At 39.8% G+C, this 27,589-nt stretch overlaps 1 protein-coding gene across 4 annotated transcripts in view; it reads left to right on the top strand.

Annotated features, from left to right (window-relative positions):
- Positions 1-27,589, top strand: part of NRP1 (neuropilin 1) — a 138,108-nt gene that overhangs the window by 55,555 nt on the left and 54,964 nt on the right. For all 4 annotated transcript variants that reach the window (XM_032395675.1, XM_032395678.1, XM_032395677.1 and 1 more), the window contains exons 3-6: positions 1,189-1,370; positions 7,278-7,505; positions 13,935-14,090; positions 16,097-16,263. In XM_032395675.1, the coding sequence (XP_032251566.1) occupies positions 1,189-1,370; positions 7,278-7,505; positions 13,935-14,090; positions 16,097-16,263 (733 nt within the window). The remainder of the gene's footprint in view (positions 1-1,188; positions 1,371-7,277; positions 7,506-13,934; positions 14,091-16,096; positions 16,264-27,589) is intronic.

A 27,589-nucleotide genomic window follows, 5' to 3' on the forward strand; every position in this document is an offset into this window, starting at 1 on the left:
CCACTTTGATCTCTTTTAAATTGCCAGATACAGTTTATATTGCTGCCATATTTTAGCCATTCCTGTAATTAATATATCCCAGGACTTTTGAACCAAGTTAAACACAGAAATAAAACGAAGGTTTGAAATGAGCGGATTGTAATGTTTTCATGTCAGTTCTGGAAGAAAAATGGAAGACAGCTCAGATTGTCTGGCTCCTAGGTGACTTGGTAAATAACAAGAGAGGAAAGGGAAAGACACTAAGAAAAGGATAACACCAAACAAACAAGAATCTTCCTGTTTTCCAGGAGGATGCCAGTCTACTGGAGACAGCCCCCCACCTTTTGGAGATAAAGAAACATATGTGTTAACTCAGTGCAATATTTAGAATAATATTTTATCGTGACTTCCTTTACCATTTGTCTCCTCAGTGTATTATTATTCGGCCTGAATTTTTTTTTTTTTTTAATCACATCACTTTGATGACTTCAAGTGTGTCATATTTCCTTTTCAAACAACAATGTTCCTTTAAAGATTCAGGCTGGTGGGTGTAAACAAAGTAACTTTCCATTTTTAAATAAACGTTTTTCTTCAGAGAGATTATGTTCTGCAATTCCAGATAGTTTGGGGGAAGATGATCTGTGTTTTAACCACTGTGGATACCGAGAGAGGTTTTTTTTCCTAAGAGTCTGGAGTTTGGTAGAACTGAGTTAAATAGTAAAGAATCTGTTTATTATTCTGTGGCCATATGTTTAGAGGGTCGCTCACAGAAATCAAAGTATTGTTCATGGAGAGCTCCAGCCAGGAGACATTTTGAATTCATAAAAGAACTTCACAGTTTGAAAAGAATGCATAGCATTATGTATTGACACCCCACCACCATAGACAAAGGAACACAATTTAATAATAAAGAATTGTGCTCATGAGATTTTTCTTTTTCTTGTTAATTGGTTACTTTAAGTGACATTGTCTGCAAGTATAATGGACACCATTATTCTTAATAGTTCTGTGTTGCCAGATGATGTATACAGACATGATGTAGTCCATTTTAATTATTTCATTTTGCTGAATTTTTCTCCCTCCATGAAGTACAGTGGTGAATGCAGATAGCACTGTTTTCCTGTGCTGGATGATGCTGCCTGCTAAATCATTCAAATTAGAAGGGCATTTCTCGCTCACCTGTTATTTTCTTCCATATTTATGTGCTAGGTATGACTACGTGGAAGTCATCGATGGAGAAAATGAAAATGGACGCTTATGGGGGAAGTTCTGTGGGAAGATCGCCCCTTCTCCTGTAGTGTCTTCAGGGCCATTTCTTTTTATCAAATTTGTCTCTGACTATGAGACACATGGCGCTGGATTTTCCATACGTTATGAAATCTTCAAGAGAGGTGAGTGACTTCCAGTAGAACAAGTGTGGCTCAATGTTCATTCACATTGTTTGATTCCATGAAAGACAGTGAAAAGAAGACAAGGCGTAATGCTTTTATCTTTTTGTAAAAAATCATACATTCCCACTACAAAACTGTTGAAAAATACTTTACACAAAGAAAAACTACCTGATGTATGGAGGAAGTTATGTTTAAATATTTTTTTCAGTATTTCAGGACTCAGAATTGCATCATTCTAATATGCTGACCAATGTTTATAAGGCATGCATTCTGTAAAACTCTTTTAAGAGCCTTTATTCTTAGCTTGCTTCTTCAAAAATAAGTCTAGTCTGCTCTCGAGGTTTGATTTCCTTCATTAAAAATGCGTGAGTCCCTTTTACCTTAAAGCCATGTACATCCTGATCCCTTTGTTTTATTACAAAGTTCAAAACTGGTATTTCCCAGGAAAAGCAAAGCAGTTCACTAGGCTTAGAGTTTCTAAAGCTATTGAAGGAAGAAGAGCTTTTCTATTAATGTCTGTTAAGAAGAAGAATAGTTGAGGAAAGAAGCTCTTGGAGGAAACAGAACAGTAAAGCTTTAAATGGTATTCCCCTTAGGAAATAAAGATCCTTCTCCCCCTCCAATATAATCACTTAGTAATCTATTCCAATGGTATATATTGAGATGGATAGAACCTGACAATTCATAGTCTCCCAGCCTTGAGGAATTGAACGCACATATCAGTCAATTGATAAACAATGTATCTTTATCTGGATGTCACTGTTTTTCACAAGAGCTAGTAGATTCCTTTAATGTGTTAAATTCAGCCTTCCCTTTTAAGTTGACAGTAATGTGGGGGTGGGGGGTGGCAATCCAGGGCCAGAGGTTCAACATTTGAGTGTGTTGTCCTAGAATGTAGGAGAAAGCCTTTTTTAATAGAAAAAAAAATCTAGCCACACCAATTACAGATTCTCAGCAGCAACTGAGAATTAAAAAAGGAGTCGTTAAGAGTTACTGGGAACATTGGTACAACTTCTTAAAATTTCAAAGAAATCTGACACTGTCCCCATATAAGTATGGATAGATGGAGACAACTTTCTTCAAAAATTTATATAAGCACAAACTTAGAAAACCTATAGCATAAATAATAGTCTATATACAACATCAGTATGTGTAGCTGATTACATATGTACATATTTTCTTGTGTGGAAAGCTGCTTGACCTGTTATATAAATCGTATTGTACATGTATGCATATGTACACACACACACATATACACACATCTACATTTGCTTGCTTACCTGCCTATGGCACTATCAAAGAAAACAAAGGGTCAGAAAAGAGTTGAGGAGTAGCCTTTCATTTGCAGTGCTTCTCAAAGATCAGAAGATGGTTGAAAAGAGAGAGAACTCTGTAACTAAGTCATTAAGAACTCATCTTCCTTCCAAATGAACTCAGCTCCCTACGCTTCCATTGCCTCAGAGGTACTGCCCTTTCCCTATCCTGATCTCCAGCACCACCCTTGAGACTTGAAGCCTTAGTTTTTCTTTCTCTTCTTGCCTCCCTACATCCAATGTGGCTTCTAGTTCTTCTGAATTTATATCCACAAGTCTCCAAAAGTCATGCTGCCTTTCCGTGTCCACGGCCATTAACTGAATGGGCCCAGTTTGGGTTCTCCCTATGGTTTCTCGTCCTACACACAACTTCTCGAATGGTCATCAAGCCACTGTTCCTGAAATGCCTATGGCAGGTGTCCATCACCTGTTCATTCAAGCCTCAATGTCCCATTGGGTCAAGCTCAAGGCTTGACATCAAGTGCTCCCCAACCTTCTCCAGCCTCACCTCACACGGATCCACACTCAGCTTCCTGCCTAAAGAGAGTGTGCTGGGTAAAGCCCAACAGACTAAATGTGGAGTTAATTCTGCCCTTGACTCTCTTCGTGAATGTTCTGAGCCTCAGATTCCTTATCCGGTAAATGGACAACAGTGTCTAGCACAAGCTTGTGGTGAAGATCAGTTGAAATGAAAACGTGGGAAACATGGAGCCAGTGCCTGTCACCAAAAATGTCCTCAGTAAACACGAGCCGTTACAATGCTTATGGGTACAGGTGGTGCCATCAGATTTCAGAGCCCTTGCTCCCGAACAGTTTACGTCCCTTAACCTCCAGGGAAACCTGGCTCTAAACTCATTCTTCTCAGGAAGCTTTTCCTAATTCTTCTACTTTTTTTTCCTACATATCTACCCAACTTGTTCCCTACACATGCGCACAACACACACATACGATACACATATATGCATACTATATATATATTACTATATATATATATACACACACACACACATATATATACAGATGTGTTTCACTAACCATTATGTTTCTCCTTAATATTTCCAATTTGTTCATGTGTGCACAGTCCATTTCCCAACCAGATTGGTACCACCTGAAAAATCCAAAGAAAATATCTTCCCCCCACCTCACTGTACATACTGCATCCTAATAGGTGCTCCATAGAAAGTCATTAACTAACACAATACACTTATGCATACATATATGAGTTCATGGACATTTTTTTCCTCAAAAGCCATTTAATGATATTATAGAATCCATGAATCTCCTTACAAAAAAAAAAAACAAAAACCCACTTCTTCCAGAATGCAGCAATTTCAAGTTTCCTCAAAACACATAAATTATACTAATCATAGTTGAACCAATAAGTGAGTCTTTTCACCTGTCGAGCTTGAGGTTTTCTGGCAATAGATTACAGTTCTAAGGAATATTTAGGCCATTCCTGCATCCCTAAGGTTGCATTTCTAGAAGACCACCTTTAACTGACAGCAAAGCCAGTCCCCACCTCTTCCCATGCCTCCTGGAGCCACCCTGGACACCTAATTTTCTCCCCAGGTACCCCACTTTCCCCTTCTCCATGTCTTTTCCTAGATGCTGAAAGCTTGGGCCACTGCCCTAAAATTATTCCCACTCACTTAAAAAAAATTTCTCCACGAAACCCATGCTTCCCAACCTATCACTCTTCCTCCGTTCTTCCCTTGGCCTGAGTCATCCCAGCTCAACTGCTGGAAGAAGCTGGAGACATTTTCTGTGGGTTTCTATGCGGGGAAGGCACATTTGTTGAGAGCAAGATTGGTCACTTCTTGTATTATTTGGTTAAGAGTATCTCCAAAGAGAGTATCTTAGCTATTATTATTGTATATCCTAATGTCATTAACAATGAAGCATGGCCTTCTTACAGCTGCACAAGGTCCCCTAAGTCTTACAAATAACATCAAAAGCGCAGTGCTCACGGGCTGCCGATGCCACGTGTGCACCTCTCCGAGCAGCAGCTCACTCACTCATAGGCATGTGGGGCTGCTAGACTCCCTCCTATTTAGTGCTCGGGTACTCTCTGCAGAATTCCTTAACCCATGCCCCTGCCTTGCTCCTTTTTGGGAAGTGCTTGCTCAACAGTGGCAAGCCTATACAACAGTGAACAAGAAAAATATTAACACAAATCTTGATGTTTACTGGAGGAAGCAGGGAATTATAGAATCTTTAAGTTTGAAGGGCTCTTTTTTCCAAATCCCAAAGCCCACCTCCCAGTTGTTATACACAGAATCTGAGGACAAGGAAGGTTAGGAGGCTACCTAAGTTTACACAGCAGGTTAGCAGTAAAGGCAGGACTGGAACTCAGATCTGGTGCTCAATCCGGTTCTCTTCCATTACCCCATGGAATTTCTCCAATTTTTGTCACATACCTGGGCTAGCTTCAGTGAAACCATTGAAATTTATTTGATTTTGAAAGTATGCCCTTGGGGCACCTGGGTGGCTAAGTTGGTTGAGCATCTGCCTTCTGTTCAGGTCATGATCCCAGAGTCCTGGGATCCAGCCCCGCATCCGGCTCTCTGCTCAACGGGGAGCCTCTTCGCCCTCTCCCTCTGCCTATTGCTCCCCCCGGCTTGTGTGCGCTCTCTCTCTCTCTCTTTCCTCTGTCAAATAAATAAGTAAAATCTTTAAAAAAAAAGTATGCCCTTAATTCTTGTCATTTTTTTTCTCTCATCAAATCTTGATCTCGCCTAGGCATTTTATCTTTTTAAGAAGGAGAAAATATTAGTATCTGAATGAAACCCTGCTATCAGCTTTGCCTTACAAGGGCCTAGCCAAGCATTGTTTTTGCCCCGGGGAGGAAGCTGGAGGTCTCCAGGGTCATTGTTCCTACATTTAAAAAAAAAATAAAAGGGCTTCCAGTATCATATATGTATTATTTGTAAATTGATGGTTTACATTAGCATAGTCACTGTCATCTTAGAAGCAACCCATTAACTTGGAAACAGATTATAAACAGTATAGCACATTTCATAATCTTCTCACCTGTAATTGACATGGTAAAATGCCACATGTAGTAACTTTAACTATAATCAAATAGATAAGTATCTGAAGCCATCATGGTGAAGGGTGAGCCACATCTGAAAAGGCTTTCAGAGGCATTTTAAACAAGTCAGACCTCTACAGGCCAGGTTTATTGTGCACAGTTAATAAGTTTTATTCTTCTGCGTCTCCAGGGCCATAGAAATCTAATATGTACATGGGGAGCAAGAAATTGATTTGTTTACTCAAAAGGCTGCCAGATGCACTGAGGTGGAGATTCAGTCTACCAACCCTAGACACTAAAAATAGAGATCTGCTAGTTAAATTTAATCTGTATTGATGACCACACTGTTGCCTCTAGTACTTGGCTCTGTGGGAGAATATTTAGTTGTGAACACTCTCAACAAACCTCCTTATTTAGGGTTGAACCCATGCATACCATCACAGGATGCCCATCAGTGAGACAATGGCCCAGGAAAAGAATTGTTGAATTGAACATTCCCCCAGGTTGGATTTGAGGTTCAAAAGGGTCAAGTCATCTCTGATTCCAGGAGAGTCTTAAGATCTCTTTGAAAATCATGGCAGTGGTAGCAGTGGTAAGGGGCCAAGTTGAGGTGCTCACAGTCTTGTAGATGGGCCATTTTCAATGGTGGTGAGGACCACCCCATGTGGTCCTGGATGCCGTGAACTGAAATTGTGGTCGTCCGTACCGTCAAAAGGTCAACTTGCAATATATGTGTGTATGAGCTTGACCAATTTAAATTACAAATGACCATAATTTGTATTGATAACACTGACTAGTCATTAGAATTATACTCTATAAATATACACATTATACACCCACACATATATATTAAAAAATAATTTTAGAATGGCACTGTATCTGATACTTTGGGGAGGGCAACGATGTCAACATTGATCCCAAGCGACTTCTAGCAACACGGCCTGCAGTCACAGTTTATCGTGCCCTCACTAACAGCCACACTTTACCGGCACACCTGTGTCAACACCGCTCAGAATGAGTCACTCACCCTGGGTACATGTACGAATTACCTTTCACGTTTAGTTTGTCAAAGAGGCATAGGTCACATCTGGCAGAGTTACTGAGTCACTGGTGTAGGAATCTGAAACCCAAACTCCCTCCACTGAATTCTCTCCCTCGCCTTTGTAAATGTTCTATTTCACCAATAAAGGGCTGTCAGCCTCAAGATTTAAAGATTTAAGCTAGAAGGGGCTATAATTATTTCTCTAGGGCTCTATCGAGATTTCTGTAGCTTACTCATTCATTGTTCCCACATGATTTTATATTTGTCATTTTTTTCCTCTGCAACAGCAGAAGTTTTTAAATTGCTTCACACAAATGGAAAACTAAGGGGAGCACAATAAATCCGAACTTGACTTTCCATACCTATCACTCCTATGAAAAGGCTGAGTAATGAATGATTAGGACAGTGATTATAATAGTGAGCTTTTATTAGAAAGATATGCTGCCTTTGCTCAGGTTATTTCTTGGTGAAGTCGTGTGAGTGGGATTTTCACTTTGCTCCTTCTTTTCTTTTACTCACAGGTCCTGAATGTTCCCAGAATTACACAGCACCTAATGGAGTGATAAAGTCCCCTGGATTCCCTGAAAAATATCCCAACAGCCTTGAATGCACTTATATTATCTTTGCACCAAAGATGTCAGAGATTATCCTGGAATTTGAAAGCTTTGACCTGGAGCTCGACTCAAATCCTCCGGGGGGGATGTTCTGTCGCTATGACCGGCTAGAAATCTGGGATGGATTCCCTGATGGTAAGAAGGGCAGGAAGCATCCCAAAAAGGAAAGAATCTGGGGGAAGGGCACTCGGATCCTTTTACAAGTGTCATGATACATGCATCATTTAAAAAAAAAAAAATAGCTCAAAAGGAGGAGGGAAAAGAAACCAAAATGGTAACTCTCTTTATGCACAGCAGCGATTAAATATTTGAACTTAAAAGACAGTAATTATCTTGTCCAATTTCTTCATTTTATAGATAAGGAAACTGAGGCCCTGAAAGATTATACATGGTGTCATAGCATTTGTGTGCATGTGTGTGTGGTAGAATTGGGACCAACACGTGGTTTTCCTGACTAAAGTATTTTGCTCATTTCATTGACCTTCCTACTGGTCATTAATTCATAGACCCTAAGAGAGCAATTAAGTCAAACCATTCACTTTACAAATGCAGAGACTAAGGACCAGAGAGGTTAAGTACTTGATACAATTTTAAGGGGGAAATGTGCGTCTATTACGTAGTTACCAAAAATTTAGAAATTTAGAAAAGGAATGAGAATGTTTGGACATTCCTAATTTTTGGGGGGTGGGGGGCATTGCTAATTTAGACAGATTCCTTGTCTGCTCCTAGGGAATTTTTATCTGTGGCAATTTGAATCGCCTCAAAACATCCTCTATCTACATTGCTCTTATCATCTAAATTCATCCTACATTTTAAAAATATTGACTGAACACCTACCACGTACCAGGCACTGATCTAGCCACCTGCTAAATAGAACAATCAAAGATGGCTGCCCTCTCAGAGTTTCAGTTCTGCCAGGGGAACGGGACAATAAACAATACACATTATAGATGAATGAATTATGTGACTGGAATGTCAGAAGGTGAGAAGTTCTATAATCAACAACAGCAACAAAAATGGAAAGAAAGAAAAAGTAGAGGAGAGCAAAAGCATGAAAAGTGCTAGGGTTAGAAAGAGGGATGTGTAGGTTGAAATTTTAAATAAGGTGGTCAGGTTCGGCCTTATTACAAAAAATGACATTTTAGTAAAGATTTGAAGAAGGGGGTGGGTAGCCATGTGGACAGCTAAATGAAAGTTTTCCGTTTGATTCCTTGTGAATTAGGAGGTGAATGGCAAAAATACACACCCAAATCCTGAACAGAGGGAGATAATATCAAATAATTTGTTGCAGCTGCATTACTTGTCTTGTGTTTAGTCTGGTTTAATATTAAGATTTCTCTAGAGAACACACTCTACACAGATCAGAAAGGGCAGCTTGGAAGTTCGTACAAATCATGCAGTTAGAGATGTATAACCATCTATAAAATAAAGTCAGATATTATGATCAGGCTGGAGGAAGGAATATTTAAATAAATATTAAATTGTAAATGAAGGGCAAGTATCACGTGAAAGAGATTGCCTTTGCCTTTGAAATGACATTAAAATGATCAAGGTAATTCAATTTAGCTGTGTTCCTCAGCAGTAAACAGCAATGGAGATAAACTGGGTTTAGAGAAAGCTTATATTGTCATTGGAGTAAATGGGTGAGCTATCACCCATTTAGTTTCTTCTTTGGTCTATTACTATATAAATAGGGTTATGATGATCTTATCGAAACTCGTTCATTAAGTAATGAGATTTGCCCAAACAGAGTGCTGATTGATTTCCAAGTATTCAATCTGATAATTAGGAAAACAATATTATAATAGTATTGTAATAATAGCTGGAACATTTAATAATGGGTTTGTTTGTTCACAACCCAAATTTGCAGCCTTCCTTTCCAGAACTTACATTTAAATTGACATCTGAAAAGGAGGTCCAATCAACCAACTTATTTAGAATACTTTCAGAAAGAAGCACATTGTTATTAGTGTCAAGGGTTTTTCAAAGTAGTAATTTTCTGGCTCTAGAAAATCACTGAGTTGAAGCGAGGAACAATTAACGATAAGAGTTATCAGCCTTGCAATTCTCATGTTTTAAACTATGGTGCACTTGACTTATTCCCAGAGAAAACTGGCCTTGGAATGTGAAAACTGTGTTTGTATATTTGTTAAAACTTACCTGGCTTCGTCCAGCCTACGCCAGCAATAACAGTTCTCTCATTTTTAGGCAAAATGGCAGACTGCCCCTCCTGGGTTTCTTGTCAGTGGCACTAGAAACATTTTTGTCATACTAGTTCAACACATACAGTTCCTTGCCAACAAAACTGCTTTTACTCTTTGATACCCCTTCTAAAAACAACAACCAGAACATGCTGAAGGCTTTCAACCATCAAGTGATTTTTAGGTTGCGTTTTATCATACACATTGAATGAGATGACTAAGTAATTGAAAGCTATTCATTGATTCAGATTGACTTTGAAGAAAAGCAATTTTACTCCCGAACTCAAAATCCGAGGCATGCACGGGGTGAATCACACATCCCCATGTATCACTCTCTGAAGCTCCACGGATTCACAAGTAGCGACCCTGAAGTAATTGGTGGAAGTTTACATATGGTTTGTGAGCCATGAGCTGAGCGCGCCACCCTGGTGGGTGTTGCAAATGTTTGTGCTGAATTATGGAGCCAGACACGAATGCTTAGCTCACATGGTGTGGGCATGCATGAAGTCAGCTTTCCATCTAGGCTGGGCCAAAGAACTGGAAATGCAGTTGTTACCTACATTCCAAAAATTATCAACTATTTGAGGAATAGGTTTCATGAAAACTAGATTGAGTTCTGTTTGGTTTTTATTGACTTACTATTAATATTAAAATTAACCTTCTGAGATAGAAATATAAAAGTGATATCAGCACAAAATATACACATTCCAAAATATAAATGACACAAATGTGCACATTTTTTTTTCTGGGGAAGAGTTGCAAAGTCCAGATATTCTCCAACAAAAAGTTTACTATTGTAGGAGAAGAGTACATGGTCTATTTTGTACCTTTTCGAAATGATTCCCTTCCTTGTTTAGTTATTCAGAATGCCTCATTTTAAAAGTACATCTTCATAGGTAGATTCCTGCCCTTTCTTATCCATATAGAAAGGGGGCAGAGAGCAAGTTTTCTGATTCAGAGGTGGGGTTATAATTACTGGAAAGATTAATGGAAAAATACAGAGAACAGGGTACTGCCATTCAGGGTTGCTGGTGTATCCTTTAAACAGCATAAATACCGTATCGCCTTCACACCTGAAAAGATATGATCACTGTGGACCTACTGTCCCCACAAGAGATTGCTTAGCACACATTGCTTGCTTAAATTATTCAATAATGCAATTTTTGAGTTCTACTGCTGTTTTTGTGACAGTTTCCATTCATGTCCTTGGCCTTTGGGTCTACAATAACGGAAGTAGGAAATCCAATAGCTGTGCTCATGTAAATACACAAATGAGCACACACAGGAGATGGATAAGAATACTGCATCCACTCTTGCTCAGATCAATATTGCATTAGCTTGCTCGGCTAAGGTCTTGCTGTTGTTCAGGAAAATTCAATACTTCTTTGTCTGATGGTCGAAAAAGCCTTTTCACTCTCATATCTCGAGGGCTCCTAAAGAGAGTTGCGCACTGCTGTCCGGGGGCAATGTTCTAAAGGACAGAAGGCAGATTTACCCAGCATGTCTTAAACATTATAAACCAGTGAGTCATGGAGACTCTCTAAATTATGAGTCTGCATTAGACAAGTTCTCTTCTGTTTGCTCTTTCAAAGGGACTTCCCCTCCCCTCTCTTCCCCAGAGGAATGGGGTGGTAGTGGAGGGGAAGAATCTGCAGCTTAAGGGGGCAAGGCAGCTTCCCTTGTGCACTTGTATTCTTGGAGGGGTCAGTGGCTGTGGGGATTAGAGAATGCCTCCAAGGACTCAGGCTGTCAAAGTTTGCCCACAGACTAAAGAAAAAGAAAGTTATGAAGCCACAATAATAGAATTTAAACGAGGGAAAAGAGTGAGAGCATATGAATGGACTCTGGGCCTCTCGTTAAGATTGTAGATCAGAGGGGCGCCTGGGTGGCTCAGTCGTTAAGCGTCTGCCTTCGGCTCAGGTCATGATCCCAGGGTCCTGGGATCGAGCCCCGCATCGGGCTCCCTGCTCGGCCAGAAGCCTGCTTCTCCCTCTCCCACTCCGCCTGCTTGTGTTCCCTCTCTAGCTGTCTCTCTCTCTCTCTCTGTCAAATAAATAAAATAAAATCTTTAAAAAAAAAAAAAAGATTGTAGATCAGAAATGGGATTATTTGTGAGGAAAAGAAAGACCTGAGTTCATGGCTCTAGCATGATGTTTTCATGAATGTGTCATGGGCAACTTTGTGTTCCATAGGGAAGAAAAAAAAGTGTTGAATTCATTCAGGAGGAAGAAAATCTGGCAAACATGGGGCGCCTGGGTGGCTCAGTCATTAAGCGTCTGCCTTCAGCTCAGGTCATGATCCCAGGGTCCTGGGATCGAGCCCCACATCAGGCTCCCTGCTCGGCGGGAAGCCTGCTTCTCCCTCTCCCACTCCCCCTGCTTGTGTTCCCTGTTTCGCTGTGTCTCTCTCTGTCAAATAAATAAATAAAATCTTTAAAAAAAAAAAAAAAGAAAGAAAATCTGGCAAACAACTAACACTTGTAGAACCTGAGGCTCAGATTAAAGCTGAAGAGAAACAAAACAGAGTTTCATCTCCTGAGATGCTTTCTTCTGCCAGCTGGGAAGTCTGATATAACAACATTTTCTTCCCATGATGCAGAGCCACTGTTCATGACCACGTGGTGCCCTGTAGATAATAGGTATATCGATGCCACTAATGGGCTATGTCCTTGTTTTCTTCATGATAAAGCAGCCTACGCACACACACACAATGTTTGGTTGCTGGAGAGTGAGGGGTTTCAGTAGAGAAAATTCTTAGAACTCAATCAAATCAATTACTGTGAATGCATGGAGAAGTTATCAGATATTCAATGTAACCACTTTACACTAACTCAAATGTGGAAACACTTTGGTTGGTTTTTTTGTTTTTTGAGTTTTTTTGTTTTGTTTTGTTTTATTCTGTTTTAAGTGGGTTGGCCAAGAGCTGAAAACCTGTTAGCCAAGGATCTGAGTACTCTAAAAAGCAGGGTGCTCAGACTAGCCAGCTGCCTACCAGGAACTCAGCGGGTACGTGTGGCTCCAGGGAGATCAGCTCTTCTGAGGCTCACTTTTTCAATCACATCTGAAGCTTCTCCTAGTCCCCATCAGCTGCCTTCTGCATCCAAGTTACACACACAGGCCTTGGCACACTGTGTCCCCATCCCTCCAGAGAGGGGTCCACCTACTGTGCTTCCTTGAACAAAGCAATAACTCTTACTTGAAATGCAGAGAACCATGGATTTCTTGGAGGGGAAAATGGTCCACACCAGATTGTCCTTCTAAGCCCAAACCATCTGGTATGTTTTTACCATATGTGAAAAAAAAAAAAAAAAAAACCTAGAGAAAAGGGGATTTTTTTTTTTTTCTTTTTTGTCTTGTTGATGATCTGGACAGAGAATTGGAAAGATTCTCCAAGCCCAGAGGGCTTGTGTACTGTCTATAAGGCAACTCACAATTACTAATTGCCAAGGTTTATCTAAAAGCTCTCCAATAAAGGGGTGGCCAATTTAAGCCAAACAGCAGTTTGACTTATCAAAATTAATCAATGTTCCCAATCTTTCACTGCCTTGGGTCCTTCCTTTTTTACCATAGTCTAATGGCTGCATTGGGCCGTCTTTTGGCCACAGGACACAAGTGCAATGCAGTCACCTCTCTTACGTTTGGGAAAGAAAAAACTGGAAGAAAAGTCAGATGCATTTTCTTTTCATTTTGTTTACAACTTATTGTTATGTATAAATTATTGGTATCTGTAGCTTCTATTTTTTTCAACTGTTACAATTATTAATTAGCCTGTAGATAGAGCCCTGAGTAGGACATCGTCCTTTGTCCAAGTCTGTGATGTTCCTCGTAATAAAGCTCCAGGTCTAAAAGATGGAATGAAGAAGGACATCAGGGTTACTCAGTACTGGATCATATTCCTGATACCGGTCTGGTTCCATCCAGGACCAGTTCCCAGGATCTCCTCCTAGGGTGGGAGAAGTTGAGTAAGGCAACTTCAGGAACCCTCGGTGATCACAACATCACTGGAATCTCAGCATTGGGCAGTGTGTGCAGTTTGGTTCTAGAGATGAATGTCAAGGTGCCCTTTGACAGCCCAAATCTCATACTTTGCAGTTGAAGCAAGCATTTCGATTCTGTTCCTAAACACAGTCCTGCTCAGTGGGAAATGTAGTTACATTTGTGATTGCCCTTCTGAGCACATTTTAAAATCCTCTCCACAAACCTGATCCAATATGTTCATTGCAAACCAATTAACCAGGGAAGGCTTGCTTTGGGTAAGAAAACACTTCTGGGTTCTGCCGGGACCCATGTTTGCAAATGGTTATTCTTGCATCTGCTGTGGAACAGAAGATATTTAAATGTTCTCTGCATTTCTCCCTTTCTAGTTGGCCCTCACATTGGGCGTTACTGTGGACAGAAGACACCAGGCCGGATCCGTTCCTCATCAGGCATTCTCTCCATGGTTTTTTATACTGACAGTGCAATCGCAAAAGAAGGCTTCTCAGCAAACTACAGTGTCTTGCAGAGCAGTGTCTCAGAAGGTCAGTATTTCTTCATCTTGCAAAGCGCTGTTACACTGTGGTAAACACTCCCTGTTATTCCTCCTCACACACCTTGTGGCCACAGGAAATACTAAAGAAATGCTTTGTGAATTGGAGTGCCAAGTATTTGTTTTTCCCTTTTAAATGGTTTTTATGAACATCAATAGGAAAAACTATTTGGTGTGCCTTCTTAAGAAAATCGTGGATGAGAAGGCTGCTTGTAAGCCTCTGAAATTATGGGAGAAAGCGGAAAATGGCAAAACAGGGCCCTGAAACAATGAACTATAGCCAGACCTGTCTGGCACCCTTGAATGTGTATTGGGTTGAGAATCATAGATGGACAGGCTTCAATCAGAAGTGACAGGAACACATATGTGGTGGTTTATTGCCAGGGCAGGCTTACAGGATAGATGCTAACACATACGGTTTGGGTCATGAAGACCCAGACGGAAGCCATTTTGTTTTTCTTTCTTATGTGAATAGAAGTGGATATTCATGTAAAAGAAGCATGTTTCAATTCCTGTTCTAACTTTCCACAAAAGAAAGAGAAAGTAGTATGTTTCACATCTTATTAAAATACGCAACTCAACTAACTCAACCCTTCCATGTGGTGTCCAGCTCTTTCAAGGGCCCAAGGAAAACATCAGAAAGAACAATGAATAAAATTGTGTGTTTCAACATATCTAGCTTTAGGTTGTATATGACCTAGCCTGTAGGACAGGTCTCCAAACATCCCCCATCCTCTTCGCTAAGTTATAGCCAGACCACCTGTCTGGCACCCTTGAATGTGTATTGGGTTGAGAATCATAGATGGACAGGCTTCAATCAGAAGTGACAGGAACACATATGTGGTGGTTTATTGACAGGGCAGGTTTACAGGATAGATGCTGTAGCAAAGAGGACGGGGGATGTTTGGAGACCTGTCCTACAGGCTAGTCTCTTTTTTACCAGATCTTACTGGAAAATAAAAAGGCCAATTAAATCACAAAATCTTATTTGTACTTAATTTGATTAATTAATCTATGTATCTTTGTGTCTATAAATATTTTTATTACAAAATAACAAACCTAAGCTTAAAAGTATGAAACCGGTGAAAGAAAACCTTTTATGCCCTAAAACTTTATTTATTATGATAAAACATTCAGAAAATGTGGAAGTTTGGTTAATTGAGAGTTTTCTTGATCGTTGAGAATCTTTAATCTCTAAAGCTTTTTTTCACCTTAGCACTTTAGATTCACATTTCCTAAAGTTGATTATTCATCTCCCTTTATCAAATTTCATATCAATGTCATATTTCATTGTTTCACTGAGTATATGAGGCCTAATGGAATACATGCTTTTGTGATTCATCGTCATCATTGTGAGTGTTATTATTTTATGTTGTAAAGCGGTGGTCCTCTTTGGGACTATATGATACTGCAGTTTACTTCTGATGGATACTCCCGTGTTTTAATGATATAAACTAAAGACGTGAATAATCATGCCCAGGCCAGAGGCAGGAGGCATGAGAATGAAGGGAGTCAAGGAGAGGTTGCCCGGGTGCCAAATACAAGGAATCTGAAAAACAGAGAGTTAAGGTCTGCTGTCCACCAAATATGGATTATAACACAGACATGGGGTCTTTTTCACTTTTATTAGATATTGAAGGAAATAGTAAAATTTTATTTAAATATAGCTTCTATATTAAACTTTGAAAATAAATAAAAATTCCCATTATTTCCTAATAAATTTCTAATAGTATTTCTGTCAACCTAGGTCCAGTGAGGAAAATAACTAATCACTATGAGATCTTCATAGCCTTGCTTTTAAAAATTATTACCATTATTACTATTATCGTCACATATCAGGGCTACATCCCAGTAAGTCCTTCACTGTTATCTTCTGGAAGATATTGTTGGTGAACATCAAAATGAACGTTTTAGTCTGCCAGATTATAAGAAGAAATATGCATCTCGGTCGGGTCCCTTATGTTTTGATGACTTTGAGCCCTTTTACTTCCCCTTCAGATTTCAAATGTATGGAAGCGCTGGGCATGGAGTCGGGGGAGATTCATTCTGACCAAATCACAGCTTCTTCCCAGTATAGCACCAACTGGTCTGCAGAACGTTCTCGCCTGAACTACCCCGAAAACGGGTGGACTCCTGGGGAAGACTCCCACAGAGAGTGGGTACAGGTATGTAGCACGAGACCTGGCACACATAGGGTGGAAGATTTAGGTCATCGAGAAGGGTTGCTGAAAAAAAACAGTGCCATCCCAAATGCCTTCAAAAGCGAAGAGAGGAACGATGGGTACCGAGTGTAATCTCCCTGCAGGATCATCGCGTCACCACAATCTGAGAAAAGCAGGCCCAGCTGATGTCCCTGAAAATGCATTGATTTTCTCAGATACGTATATACAACTCTTCAGAGAATTGGAGCACAGATGTCTCACTTCGGTAACAACTAAAAGATCTGATTTTTCCCCACAACTACACATTTTCTATTCATACACTTCCTCCTACAACAGATTTTTATTTCCTTGATGAAATACATTAGCTCTAGCAGACTTGCATGAAATAATTGTATCTAAGTATAAGGCTTCTTATTTGTTTGTTTGTTCTGAGTAGAAGAAGGGAAGAAAGGGGTTGAGGTTTACTTTTCCTATAGGTATACATAGCACATGCCCAAGACAGCAGTCTGATTGAGGGCTCGGGTCTCTGTGGATTATGTATATACACATAGAAGTATGAAATGGACACATTTGTATCCTTATTATGATGTTGCTTCTGCTTTGCTCCCTTTGCCCTGGCACTCCCTTGCCTGCCCTTGTCTCGCATTCCCCAGAGACTCTCCTCCCCTGCACCACGACTCCCCTGCCCCGACTCATCCTTGGCACCACTCCTAATATGCCTCAGCTTTTCCAGCCTTGAGGTCTGGATACTCCCACCCAAGGCCTGACGCTCATGTTCTTGACTTTTTCACCCACTGTCAAATGAAACATCCATATCTGGATGTGGGGGTTAAACTGTGGGCAAATTATACAGAGTTATTTGCTAAAGGATCCAGGCTTCCTTTTCAGAGAGTAGGCAAAGCTTGACTTACATTCATTGCTAGATATATAAAAATGACTAATTCCCAGAGAGAGTTTCTAAGCAAGAAAAAAACCACGATGATTAATCCCCTACTTTCTACATCTATTGCTGCTTCAGTCTTTTGAGCACAAATACCAGATTTTGTTTTACTTTGAGAAGGTCAATATTAGTTTAACATACACTTAAAGTGAAATGGCCTATTACGGAAGACTGAACTCCTGCTAACCTCGAAATGATAACACTGAGAAATGTGTCGAGAGTGAGAAAAGATGAGACTTGTACCTGTGGATTGCTGAATCCAGCTCTAGATTAAGTGAGAAATTAAATGAATTTGCCTATGTCAAAATAGCTCTTGGCAACTTGTTTTTCCACATCCCCAAACCAACAAACAGTTCCGTTATGATTGACAGACGCGCCTCTAGAGGAGAGCTTGGATTTTGCAGTGCTAAGCATCTTTGCATGGTAACGTAGTCCTATTCTTGGTAATGTGGAGAGTGCTGGATAATTTAGGGACAGTGGTCTTGCAAGAGTTCTGAAATTGCAACTGTAGCAATTCTTCTGTGCAGGGCAATTCTATGTCAGGAGAAACACGGAGACAAAATGGGCTCTCACAAAGCATTTGTCAACAGGACAGGATTCACATCATTCTCAGGAGTTAGGCAGAAGAAAAAAATCTGAAATGGCCCAACTCTTTCCACCAAAGCATAGAAAGCAATGGTTAGGAGAAGCTAGGTAATCAAGCACCCCCAAAACGAGGTTTAGTTCAAGCTCAAGCTTCTTGCCCTCTTCAACTGCAGTCGGCTGGGGGTCTGCTCCACATCTCACCCCAGGACCCAGACAGAGGGAGTGGCCATCATCCCAAACGTTGCCTGTCACCAAGCAGAGGGAAAAAGAGAGTACGGCCATCGTGCTAGCTCTTAAGTTCCCCTCGAAGAACACTTCCACTATTTTCATTGCCAAAGCACATCCCATGGCCACACTTAGCTTCTGAGGGGCAGCAATTCAATGCGTGCTGGAAGGAGGAGAGCTAGGAATTTGGTGAACAGCATTCATGACAATTGTGCCATTCATAGAATAGTTACCATTTATTGAGTGTTTACTACGGGGCCCAACTTCTGCGGAGTACTTGACATATTTGCATTTAATCCTCCCAGCGATCCTGGGAACAAGGTGCAATTATCCTCATTTTAAAAATGAGGACACTGAGGTTCGGAGAGATTAGTAAATGCCCAAGGTCACAGTGAATGACTGGGCTGTCAGACTCCCAACACCTGCTTCTTTACACTTTGGTCTGCTCTGCTTTATCATGCGTTACCTTTCATATAAATTCAGGTGTATCTTGCGACACGACTCCCTTTATGCTTTTCCTCGGGAGAAGACACACTGAGATGAGCTGGGTGCTTACTGTTTCTGAACCTAGAATTCAGTGCCTTTATGCCCTCTCCATCCCTATGGAAGATGAATGTCAGAGAAGCTTAGCATCAGTGCACCTTGAGGTAAAATTATCTTGTGCTCTTTCTGGAGCTCAGGAGGCTCATTTCCATGCTTGTTGTGTCTGCGTACGTGGTGGGGGTTCTTATCTTCACCCATCACCTAATTATGAATAATTTCATATGTTTCCAGCTTTTCTGAAACTCCTTGGAAGTGGTTGGCTTGTTGTTTTCTCTGGATAGATGTTTTAAATTAACCAACAAGTAAAGCATAATTGAGGCTGAGGGCAAGAGGCACATACCTCCAATCGCAGGAAAGTTAGCGCACATACATTTCTATTTATATGCACATCAGTATGCGGATGGTATTTGTTTTCTTTTTCCACTTCTTCACATTTTGCATGAAATATACCCCACAAAACATGTTGCTGTAGCAACAAGGACAAACACTTGCATGTGTTAAATTAATAAGGCAGTATTGGAAGCCGACTTTCCTTCAAGACAGGAACAGTCTTTGGTTGCCATTGTTTTCTCTAGGAAATTACTGAGTGACATAAAAAAACAATGCGTCGTTAACCATGGGTATGAACGTCCACCGTGGGGCTTCCTGTGAGATCTGTTGTCTGCCAGAAAGCTTAAAAACAAGTCAAGAGGCAGTTTGGTGGGAAGGGGCATAAGGGAAGTCCCGGCTTGGAGCTTTGCACATGGTCATATCCTGCTCAAAAGGCCACTTCATATCCTGAGCAGCTAAAACCTCTTAATTGTCCACAGCAGAGTTAATCACACTGTGAAATTCGCCCATGTTTTTCAGAGTATGCCATTCTGTCCTGTGTCCTAGAGCTGCTTATCTAATTGTTAATTTAATCTTTTTCTTCCTTTTGTTTCTGGTTAAACAATCAAGGATTCAAAGTAAAGACTCAGGATATCAGTGGTGCTGTAACAATTCTTCATTTTCGAGCACCTCATTAGAGCCCAAGCCATTAACTTCATTGAAGCTGAGTTTCTTCCCCTGTAAAAATAAAGGTACTGTAGGCTTCTCCATTCAAGCTCTAGCCATTCGTGATACTGTGAATCTTGGAGAGAAGCAGTCTCCGTTTTTCTTCTCCTCTCTGTATACTAAGTGCGTTGCGTACTGTCTGCTCAGGGAACATGTTCTTATAGATGCTAAGTGTAGCCATTCACACACAATGCAGAATTTAATTCGTTAATTATTTCAATGTTTTATTAATGATAGTGTTCACCACACTGTAAACAGATTTATCCTTCTCGCTTTAATTAAAGCTCTTGGGAGCGCTTTCCTCAAAACAACTGTGACTTTTCCCTGATTAAAATGCCAGGAGACAAGGGGGGAAAAAAAAAAGGCAAGATATATAATGCCTGGATGGGATATGAACTTTGTTGATCCAAAGACATAAAAATGGCGCCAGGGACTAATTGATTACCACACCCCCCAGTGACTTTAGAAATAGAATTACTTGATAAACCAACTCAGGCTGGAATTCCGCTCTTCCCCAGATTTGGGGGCATTGTCTTTTGTGGGAAAATTTTGGGTACTAGATTATTTATGCCCTCACTTATTCCAGAGAAGCAGAAAACGAAAGCGGTTGGCTCCTAAACCCTATCCTGTTTGGTTTGGTGAGACAGCCCTCATTGATTAATCACACAGAAGAAGAAAGCCTCATGAAGACACTCTGTAGCTCTAAGAATACATCAGCAAGCCCCCGGAGCAAAAGTGCCTTCTCTCTCTACTACATTTCCTTGCGTAGATGTTCATTCTGAAGTATGAGGAGGAGGAAAGCTCCAGAAGAGAGGACGGTAGTGCTAACTTTATGGGGAAGCTTGTTTCTGTGTTTTCCTTTTGCCTTATATGTATTTCTCTTGGATAATATTCCACATTTTCTAACTGAAGGAACTTGGAAAGCAGACATGAGCAGCAAAAGGCCTTAGCGTGTGGAAAGGAGGTAGCCTGAACTGAGTCAGAACACACCACACAGCACACGCACATTCCGTTGGCTCACTGGCAACTGTAGCAACAGAGACAGTGGGTGCCCTTGTTCACGCTCAGTGTGAGAAACTGGCCAAATCCCGGAGGCCTTTAGGTTGCTTCGTGGATTTTAAAATTCATTGTAAGACATGTTCTAACAACACAGCCTTATGTTTCTATAGCACTTTTCCTTTATTAAAGCACCTTTTTGGGCGCAGCCCATTTTAGTCTTCGAATGTACGTTAAATAGACCAAAGATTCACATCCCCATCTTCACGTGAGAGAACAGAGGTTCAGAGAAGTTCAATGGTTCATGGATCCCAACGTGGGGAAAAGATGCGACTTGTGGGAAAGCTCAGGCTTACACAATGGAAGTGGACTTCCTTCCTCAGACTTGGGAACGGAGTCAGTGGGCACCGAGAGGTCTGGAAGGCAGACAGCAGCTGCTGAATCACCACTTGTGGTCAGGCCTGACAGCCCCAGTGCTCAGCTGGCCTCTGCGTAGCTCTCTGACCATTCGAATTGTGGGTCTTTTCACCTTACGCTGCCTCAAATGAGGTAAGCGGGGCAATTGCCCCACTCCACCTCTACAGAGAAAAACTACAGAGCCTTCAAAGTTGTGGGGCCTGCCAGGTCCCAGGGGAGTTTGTATTCAAATAGCCAGGTTCCTAGAACCCCCAGCCCCAAGGGGCTTTCCTCTAATGCCAGGAGGTTCACTTCCCAGAAGCTCTCCCCAACATCCCTCCGGGGCTGTGTGTTGTATCTCCCAGTAACATCAGGCTCTGTCATCATTCAGAAATAGAATTAACAGTTACAACTTACTGAGAACAGAGACAAAAGTTAATTTAAAGGTGTGGGCTTGATTTCAGGAGCTAAGGAGAGGCCAGCTGGATGCCCTGTAAGTAACTAATGGAATGAAATAACTCATGAGTTCTTGGAAATATTCCCTCTGACACGTGGAATTATTACACATTTTTAGCAAATCTTAGGTGGGAGAAGGGAGTGCTGCTCATTCAATGAAAAGAATTTGTTATTTGGAACCCTGGTTTTTATCTTTAAAGTTAGTTGCCTTCCAAAATTAAAAGTAGAAACTGGAGTCATTTATCTTAAAGCTTTAGAATGTCATTTATTTTAACAAGTTTCATATATAATTTTCTTTCCTTCAAAACTTTCCGGAAACATCTTTTGTTCTCATAATAATGTGTTAAGTATGGAACAGGTATCTCCAATGAAATAGTTTTTGACTTTTCATTCAATTGCTAGTTTTTAGCAAGTTTATAATCTGTACGCTGTATTCAAAATTGGTTCCATTTGCTAAATTGACTAATCCAGAACATATATTGAGCCAGGTTATCCTGATTGTAAACATGCTGCTTATAAACCAGACACTTTAGAAGGTACATTATCTCATTCAGATCATTAGTAAATTGCTGAAATTGCAATAAAATGATCCTTTATAAATGTGTAACTAGAGAACTGACAAAAATAGCTCACTGGTTTACCCAAATGTGGAATGATGCATGTAAAATATAATGTTGGCAAATTTAGGGAAAATACAGCTGTTCAACTGAACGTTTATTCCCCAGGTGTGCTGTGTGTGTGTGTGTGTGTGTGTGTGTGTTGCAACTAATATTAATATGCTATTTTAGCTGAAACATTGATCTGGAAGGGAGACAATTTGCTTTTTAAAAAATCCCCCAGGTAAGCCTTTGGTTGTCTTACCCTGATTCTGCAGTGACCTCTACTTCCTGCATAAAACGAATGCTTAACGTCCTATCCTTAGTGCATCATAGGTCTGTTTTCGGTGACTAGGTTCCACCCAGGAAGTCCCTGTTCCAAAAATTCCTCTCTCGAGGAAATTTTCCTAATGCTTTCTCTGGTACCTTGGTTTCTCATGTTATAGGAAGTCATTTGAAGGAAATACATATAGGAAATGCGTGTAGGGATGGATTAAATTCAGAGTTTTTTGCTGCTTTAAAGGAGGATATGATTTGGGGAACACAGAATAAGTATATGACATAATTCTTTAGATATTTTTAACTGATTGTTTTGTCATACAGAAAATACCAGGCTGATTGTAACCATTTTGATTAAGTCGACCACTTAATTCAGTTTTAAAAATCAGTCAAATGATTTTACTAATTAGTATTTCTTGTCAACACACCCTAAAGAAAATGTATGACATTTAAATAAACCTTAGATTTTTATGATGAAGCACCACTGGAAAGACAATATTGAAAGAACCACAACTGTTCAGCTAGAATTACACTTAAAATAGATTAATTTGCATACCACACACATTCCATTTTGCTTACAGTTTTGGCTTCTTATTATTTTATGCTGTGTCTATTTGGAACCAATATTCATAGTTATATTCTAGAGAAGAATTGTTTTCTTTCCAGGATAGTTCAACTTTAAATGTAAGACTAAAAGCAGATGTAAACGTCATCTTGTCTGAATTCCTTATTTTGCGTAGGTTCAGAGGTTAAGTGATTTGCAAGACCACATAGCAAGTTAATGGCAGAACCTGGACTAGAATCTTAGTAGCCTTGCTGCCCCTGGTTTGTTGTTGCTCAATTGTAATAATATGCAAAAATGGATTTAGATCCTTTTTGAAGATGGTATCCTGAAGACCATTTATATCCCAGCATATACCTGCTCAGTCAGTGATTGGTAAGTGATGTCTATCAAATTGAACAGTCACTGTGGAAGCTGTACTTAAACCAATGATTGGATTGTGTCTAGAGCAGGTTTTCTTGGTCTGGACAATACTGACATTTTAGAATAGATCATTCTTGTTGTGGAGGCTATCCTGGGCGTTATAGGATATTTAGCAGTATCCCTGGTCTTCACCCACTAGAAGTCAGTAACACACACACACACACACACACACACACACACACACACACACACATCCCTCCATATGACAGCCAAAAATGTCTCCAGGCATCGTCAAATGTCCTATTGGGGAAAAAAAAATCACCCTCGGTTGAAAACCACTGGTGTAGAAGACACCCTAAGTCCTAATCAAGTCATTTTTTAAATAATAAGGTTGATCACTGTTTTGAAAGAAAAAGTAAACTGGTTGCTTGGCTGTTTTTTGTCACTTTTCAACAGCGTATCAAAGATATCATTTGAACAGAATTGTAGTTCTTTTGTTTTCCAAAAATACTGATGCATCTGTTTACCTTATGCAGGAAAATAGCATCATAAACCTCCTTGCTTATTTATCTTAAGCTTCACTATTTTTAGCTTTTAAAAGTGAACTGTCTTTAGCTAAATATATACAGATGTGATTTTACAATACCGTGGCCTGGGCTTCCAAATGCACTGATAAGGATTGGATTAAGGAAAGGAAACACAAGGATAAAATCACAAGTCATCGTTGACAAGATTTAGGAAAAATAAGACTGAAATGAGCTCCTCCACACCTGAACATTGTGTGTCACTGACCTTTGCCAACGTATTTTAATTTTTTGCAGTATGTAAATCAAATGCGTGTGTGTGTGTGTGTGTGTGTGTGTATTTTCACTTCCAAGGTAATGGAGAGTAAGGAACTGTGTTTGAAAAGCTTGCCTATTGCTTATTACCTTATCTTTTCATGGGAAAAATACTATTAAGTTTCCAATTTTGTAACCTAAACAACAACACATTAAGAGCTATCAATTACCAACCAGTTTCATATCTGTGGACCAATAAGAAGGCAAGGTTGATGGTTTCACATCTGTTTTGGGTGAAAGGCTGTTCCTGTCTGTGGTATTTAAAATTTAAAGAACTTCTGTTATTATACAATTGGGAATCCTCAGGGAGTAAAATGTTAATGAAATCCATAACATGCACAGATTTTATGATAGCAGTTTTAAGAAATTCCTTTAGTGGGGTTTGTTGATTTCTGTCCCGGCGGTAATAATTGTACCTTTTACAGAGTGCATTAATGTTCACATTTAGGAGCAATGGCTACGTTTATGCAGCGTGTAATGTAACACACGAACTCCTAAGCTTTAAATAACTTTCATATCGTAATTTGAAAGCCCCAGAGCAAAAAATGTGTGTTCTTCAGAATTGGCACAACCCACAGTTTAAAACTTGTCTGGCATGTTCGAGGCAACCTCCTGCAAAGGTGAAAAAGGTATACCCTGGAAATTCCAAAGCCAGGATGTGGATGGGTCTTTCATGCCCTCATATAGTTCTCATTTAATGCACCATTTGAAAGCTCCACATCAAAATGACAATTTTGATCCACATCAAAATAACAATTAGGGATGCTGACCTGCAACAGGGACAGAAACGCATACTTATTTCCTTTCTCCACTCCCACCCCCCCCCCAGCTTTCAAATTTCATTCAGTTCTACGTTCAGATAAAGAGAAGAAAGTTAAATCAAAAATGCTCTATACATCCCAATAGTAATAAAATGCTTTTATATTTCCAGCTATTGAACAGAATAAGCATTTGAGACTAATTGCACATATTGTGACTGAGAATAATCACATACGTACTTGTGTAAGTGATGTGAAGATTTGTTTGGTGTTTTTTGTGGGTTTTTTTGTTTTGAGGGTTTTTAGCTCTCTTTACCTTAAGGGGTTAAAAAGCTCATTTATGACACTCTTCTATTTGCCTTTCTTCAAAAGAATGAAGTGTTAATTTTACCAAAATTTTATTTTCTTACAATTCTAATGCTTTAGATTTCTAACTGTTTTCTGGATTTAGCAGAAAAATAACTAAGGACCTTTATTCTTTCAGCAGGCCTGAGAAGGGCTATAGATAAAATTCTTCAGGGGAGGGGTGATTGGACCAGACAGCTTCTGCTGTCTTTTCAAGCATTTAAGATTCTGTGATTGTATTAAAAATAAATGTACTTTATCAACTGGTGCCCTGGGCTTGCCTAAGTGAAAACAAATATATGAAGCATAACTGGAATTCATTTTAAATGCTACCGGTTATCGTGTGAGGCAGCACAAAGGAAAAATTTACTTTTAATTAAAAAGATTTTCTCTCCTTAGATCAAGTAATTGTTTAGTTTGGCTTCATCATGAAGCCTCTCTGAGGATTTCACATAGAAACTCCACTAGTGGGGCCTGTTTTCCTTGGTTCTTTGGTACCAGCTCGCAGGGTATGCAGCCCATTAGGGGGATAAAAGGAAGCCCAGAGAGTTCATGTTTCGTGTCTTTCCAATCTTTGAAGGAACTATCCGTAAGGCATAGGCTCGCCGACCGTGACAGACTGTTCACACCTTCAAGTCCTGCCCATACCCAGTCTTTCTTTCCTTAAGAAAACAAATACCACACGCAATTCTAGGGACATTATAGGCCATCATACTGGCCCAGAAAAGTGACAGAACAAAAAAGCAGCCCCAAGGGTCCTGGATGAAGCTGTGTGAAGAAGGACATTACAGTCGTCTTATGCCTCTAAGACTTGATGTATTTACTCTGGGCTAAAGCTAATGCAGATAGATCCTTCTCAGAAGAGAGAAAGACCAAGACCCAGGTAGACACAGAGCCTTATGGCTCTAGGTACAAGAAACTTGACGGAAACTTCAGTTTGAGAATCTGGAAATGAAACATAAAATTTGCAGTGGGAAGTACTCATGATAATAAAAAGAAGCTAGAGCATCATGAAATGTGAAATACTGAAGAAAATGTTTTTGATATTTTAGGAGATACACCAAGCTCTTGTGTAGAAGGGAAAATTTTTTTTTTTAAGCTCGCAATCTTAAAAAATGATTTTCCTGGCCTAATTATTTAAACATTATTTTAAAAATCCAGACTGCTCTCAATCAGCAACATTCTATTGCACATATATTACACTATTTCTGTAGTTTTACCTTACGTTTCCAAATATTGCATTCATTTATAAGGACGCTTTTATTTATTCAGAAAGCTTCAATTGCCAATACGGCAAGAATTCATTTACTTAACAATTCCATTTCCATGTAAAGAAAAACCAGTCAATACATTTGTGCATTTAACATGATATTTCCTCTCCATCAGCCACTAGGAAATAAATGAATCTCATTTATTGTGACAAATATGGAAGGTGTCTTATATGATCTCCACCTGCACATTACTGTGTCTTCTGGGCAGTAGGACAAAAAGGAGAAGGAGGCAGGAATAGGTAATTTGGGGTTCCTGTATCTGCTAAATTTCAACTGTGATTATCAACTTCTGTAATACAATAATACAGTCTCCTTAGTCTAAGAACTTTGCTGCTTTCAAGGAGAATTTACATGAGCATCTGTTTATCTACTTACCTTTCTTTGAAGTGTCTAGATTTATAATATCCATATGTGGCATATACAATTCATCTGAATTAAAATCTTTTTATCAAAAGTAAAATTCAAACAGATTATGAACCAGTTCATTCAATTTCTTTTTAATACTGGCAGTTTTAGTAAAACCATGCATAGTGATGTGTTCTTATCCTTAACTTTGCATCTAAAAGTATAGTAACAATAGGGTAGGATTCTTACTGTTCCGAAAACCTGCAAGGTTATATGAAAGGAATGCTTAGCATTTCCAAATATGTGCCTCAGCTCCCTGTTTTTCTGTCAAGAAGCACCCCTCCCCCGCCACACACACAACAGTGTGGCCATGTTCACCAAGAAAGCATTTCACCTCTTGTCACCTCCAAATATGTGGCTGAAATAGATGTATCCAACCACGTGTTAAGAATGGTTCCAGTGGATAAATGCAAGTCACAGCTTCCATTATGTTAAGGAATTTAGGCAGTGCTAGAGGACAAATAACATGATATGCTTAGTGTAACATCTGTGCTTATTCTCCTGTGGTTTGAAAGTAGTCGCGCAGATGCATTTTTCCCATTGTGTGACCCAGGCTGAAATGCATGAAATTAATATAGGTAGATTTTTTTTTCACACCACATTTGGATAGCAAAGCAGCATATCTTCAGAGCACAGAATGATGCCGTGCTTTGTCCCTTTCTTCCAAGAGGAGCCTGGAAATCCCTAATCATTATATAACATTTCTCCTTTCCTTGTTTTCATTTTCCACCTGCA

Source organism: Phoca vitulina, unplaced genomic scaffold, assembly GCF_004348235.1.
Source record: "Phoca vitulina isolate PV1807 unplaced genomic scaffold, GSC_HSeal_1.0 scaffold86, whole genome shotgun sequence".
NCBI lineage: Eukaryota > Metazoa > Chordata > Mammalia > Carnivora > Phocidae > Phoca > Phoca vitulina.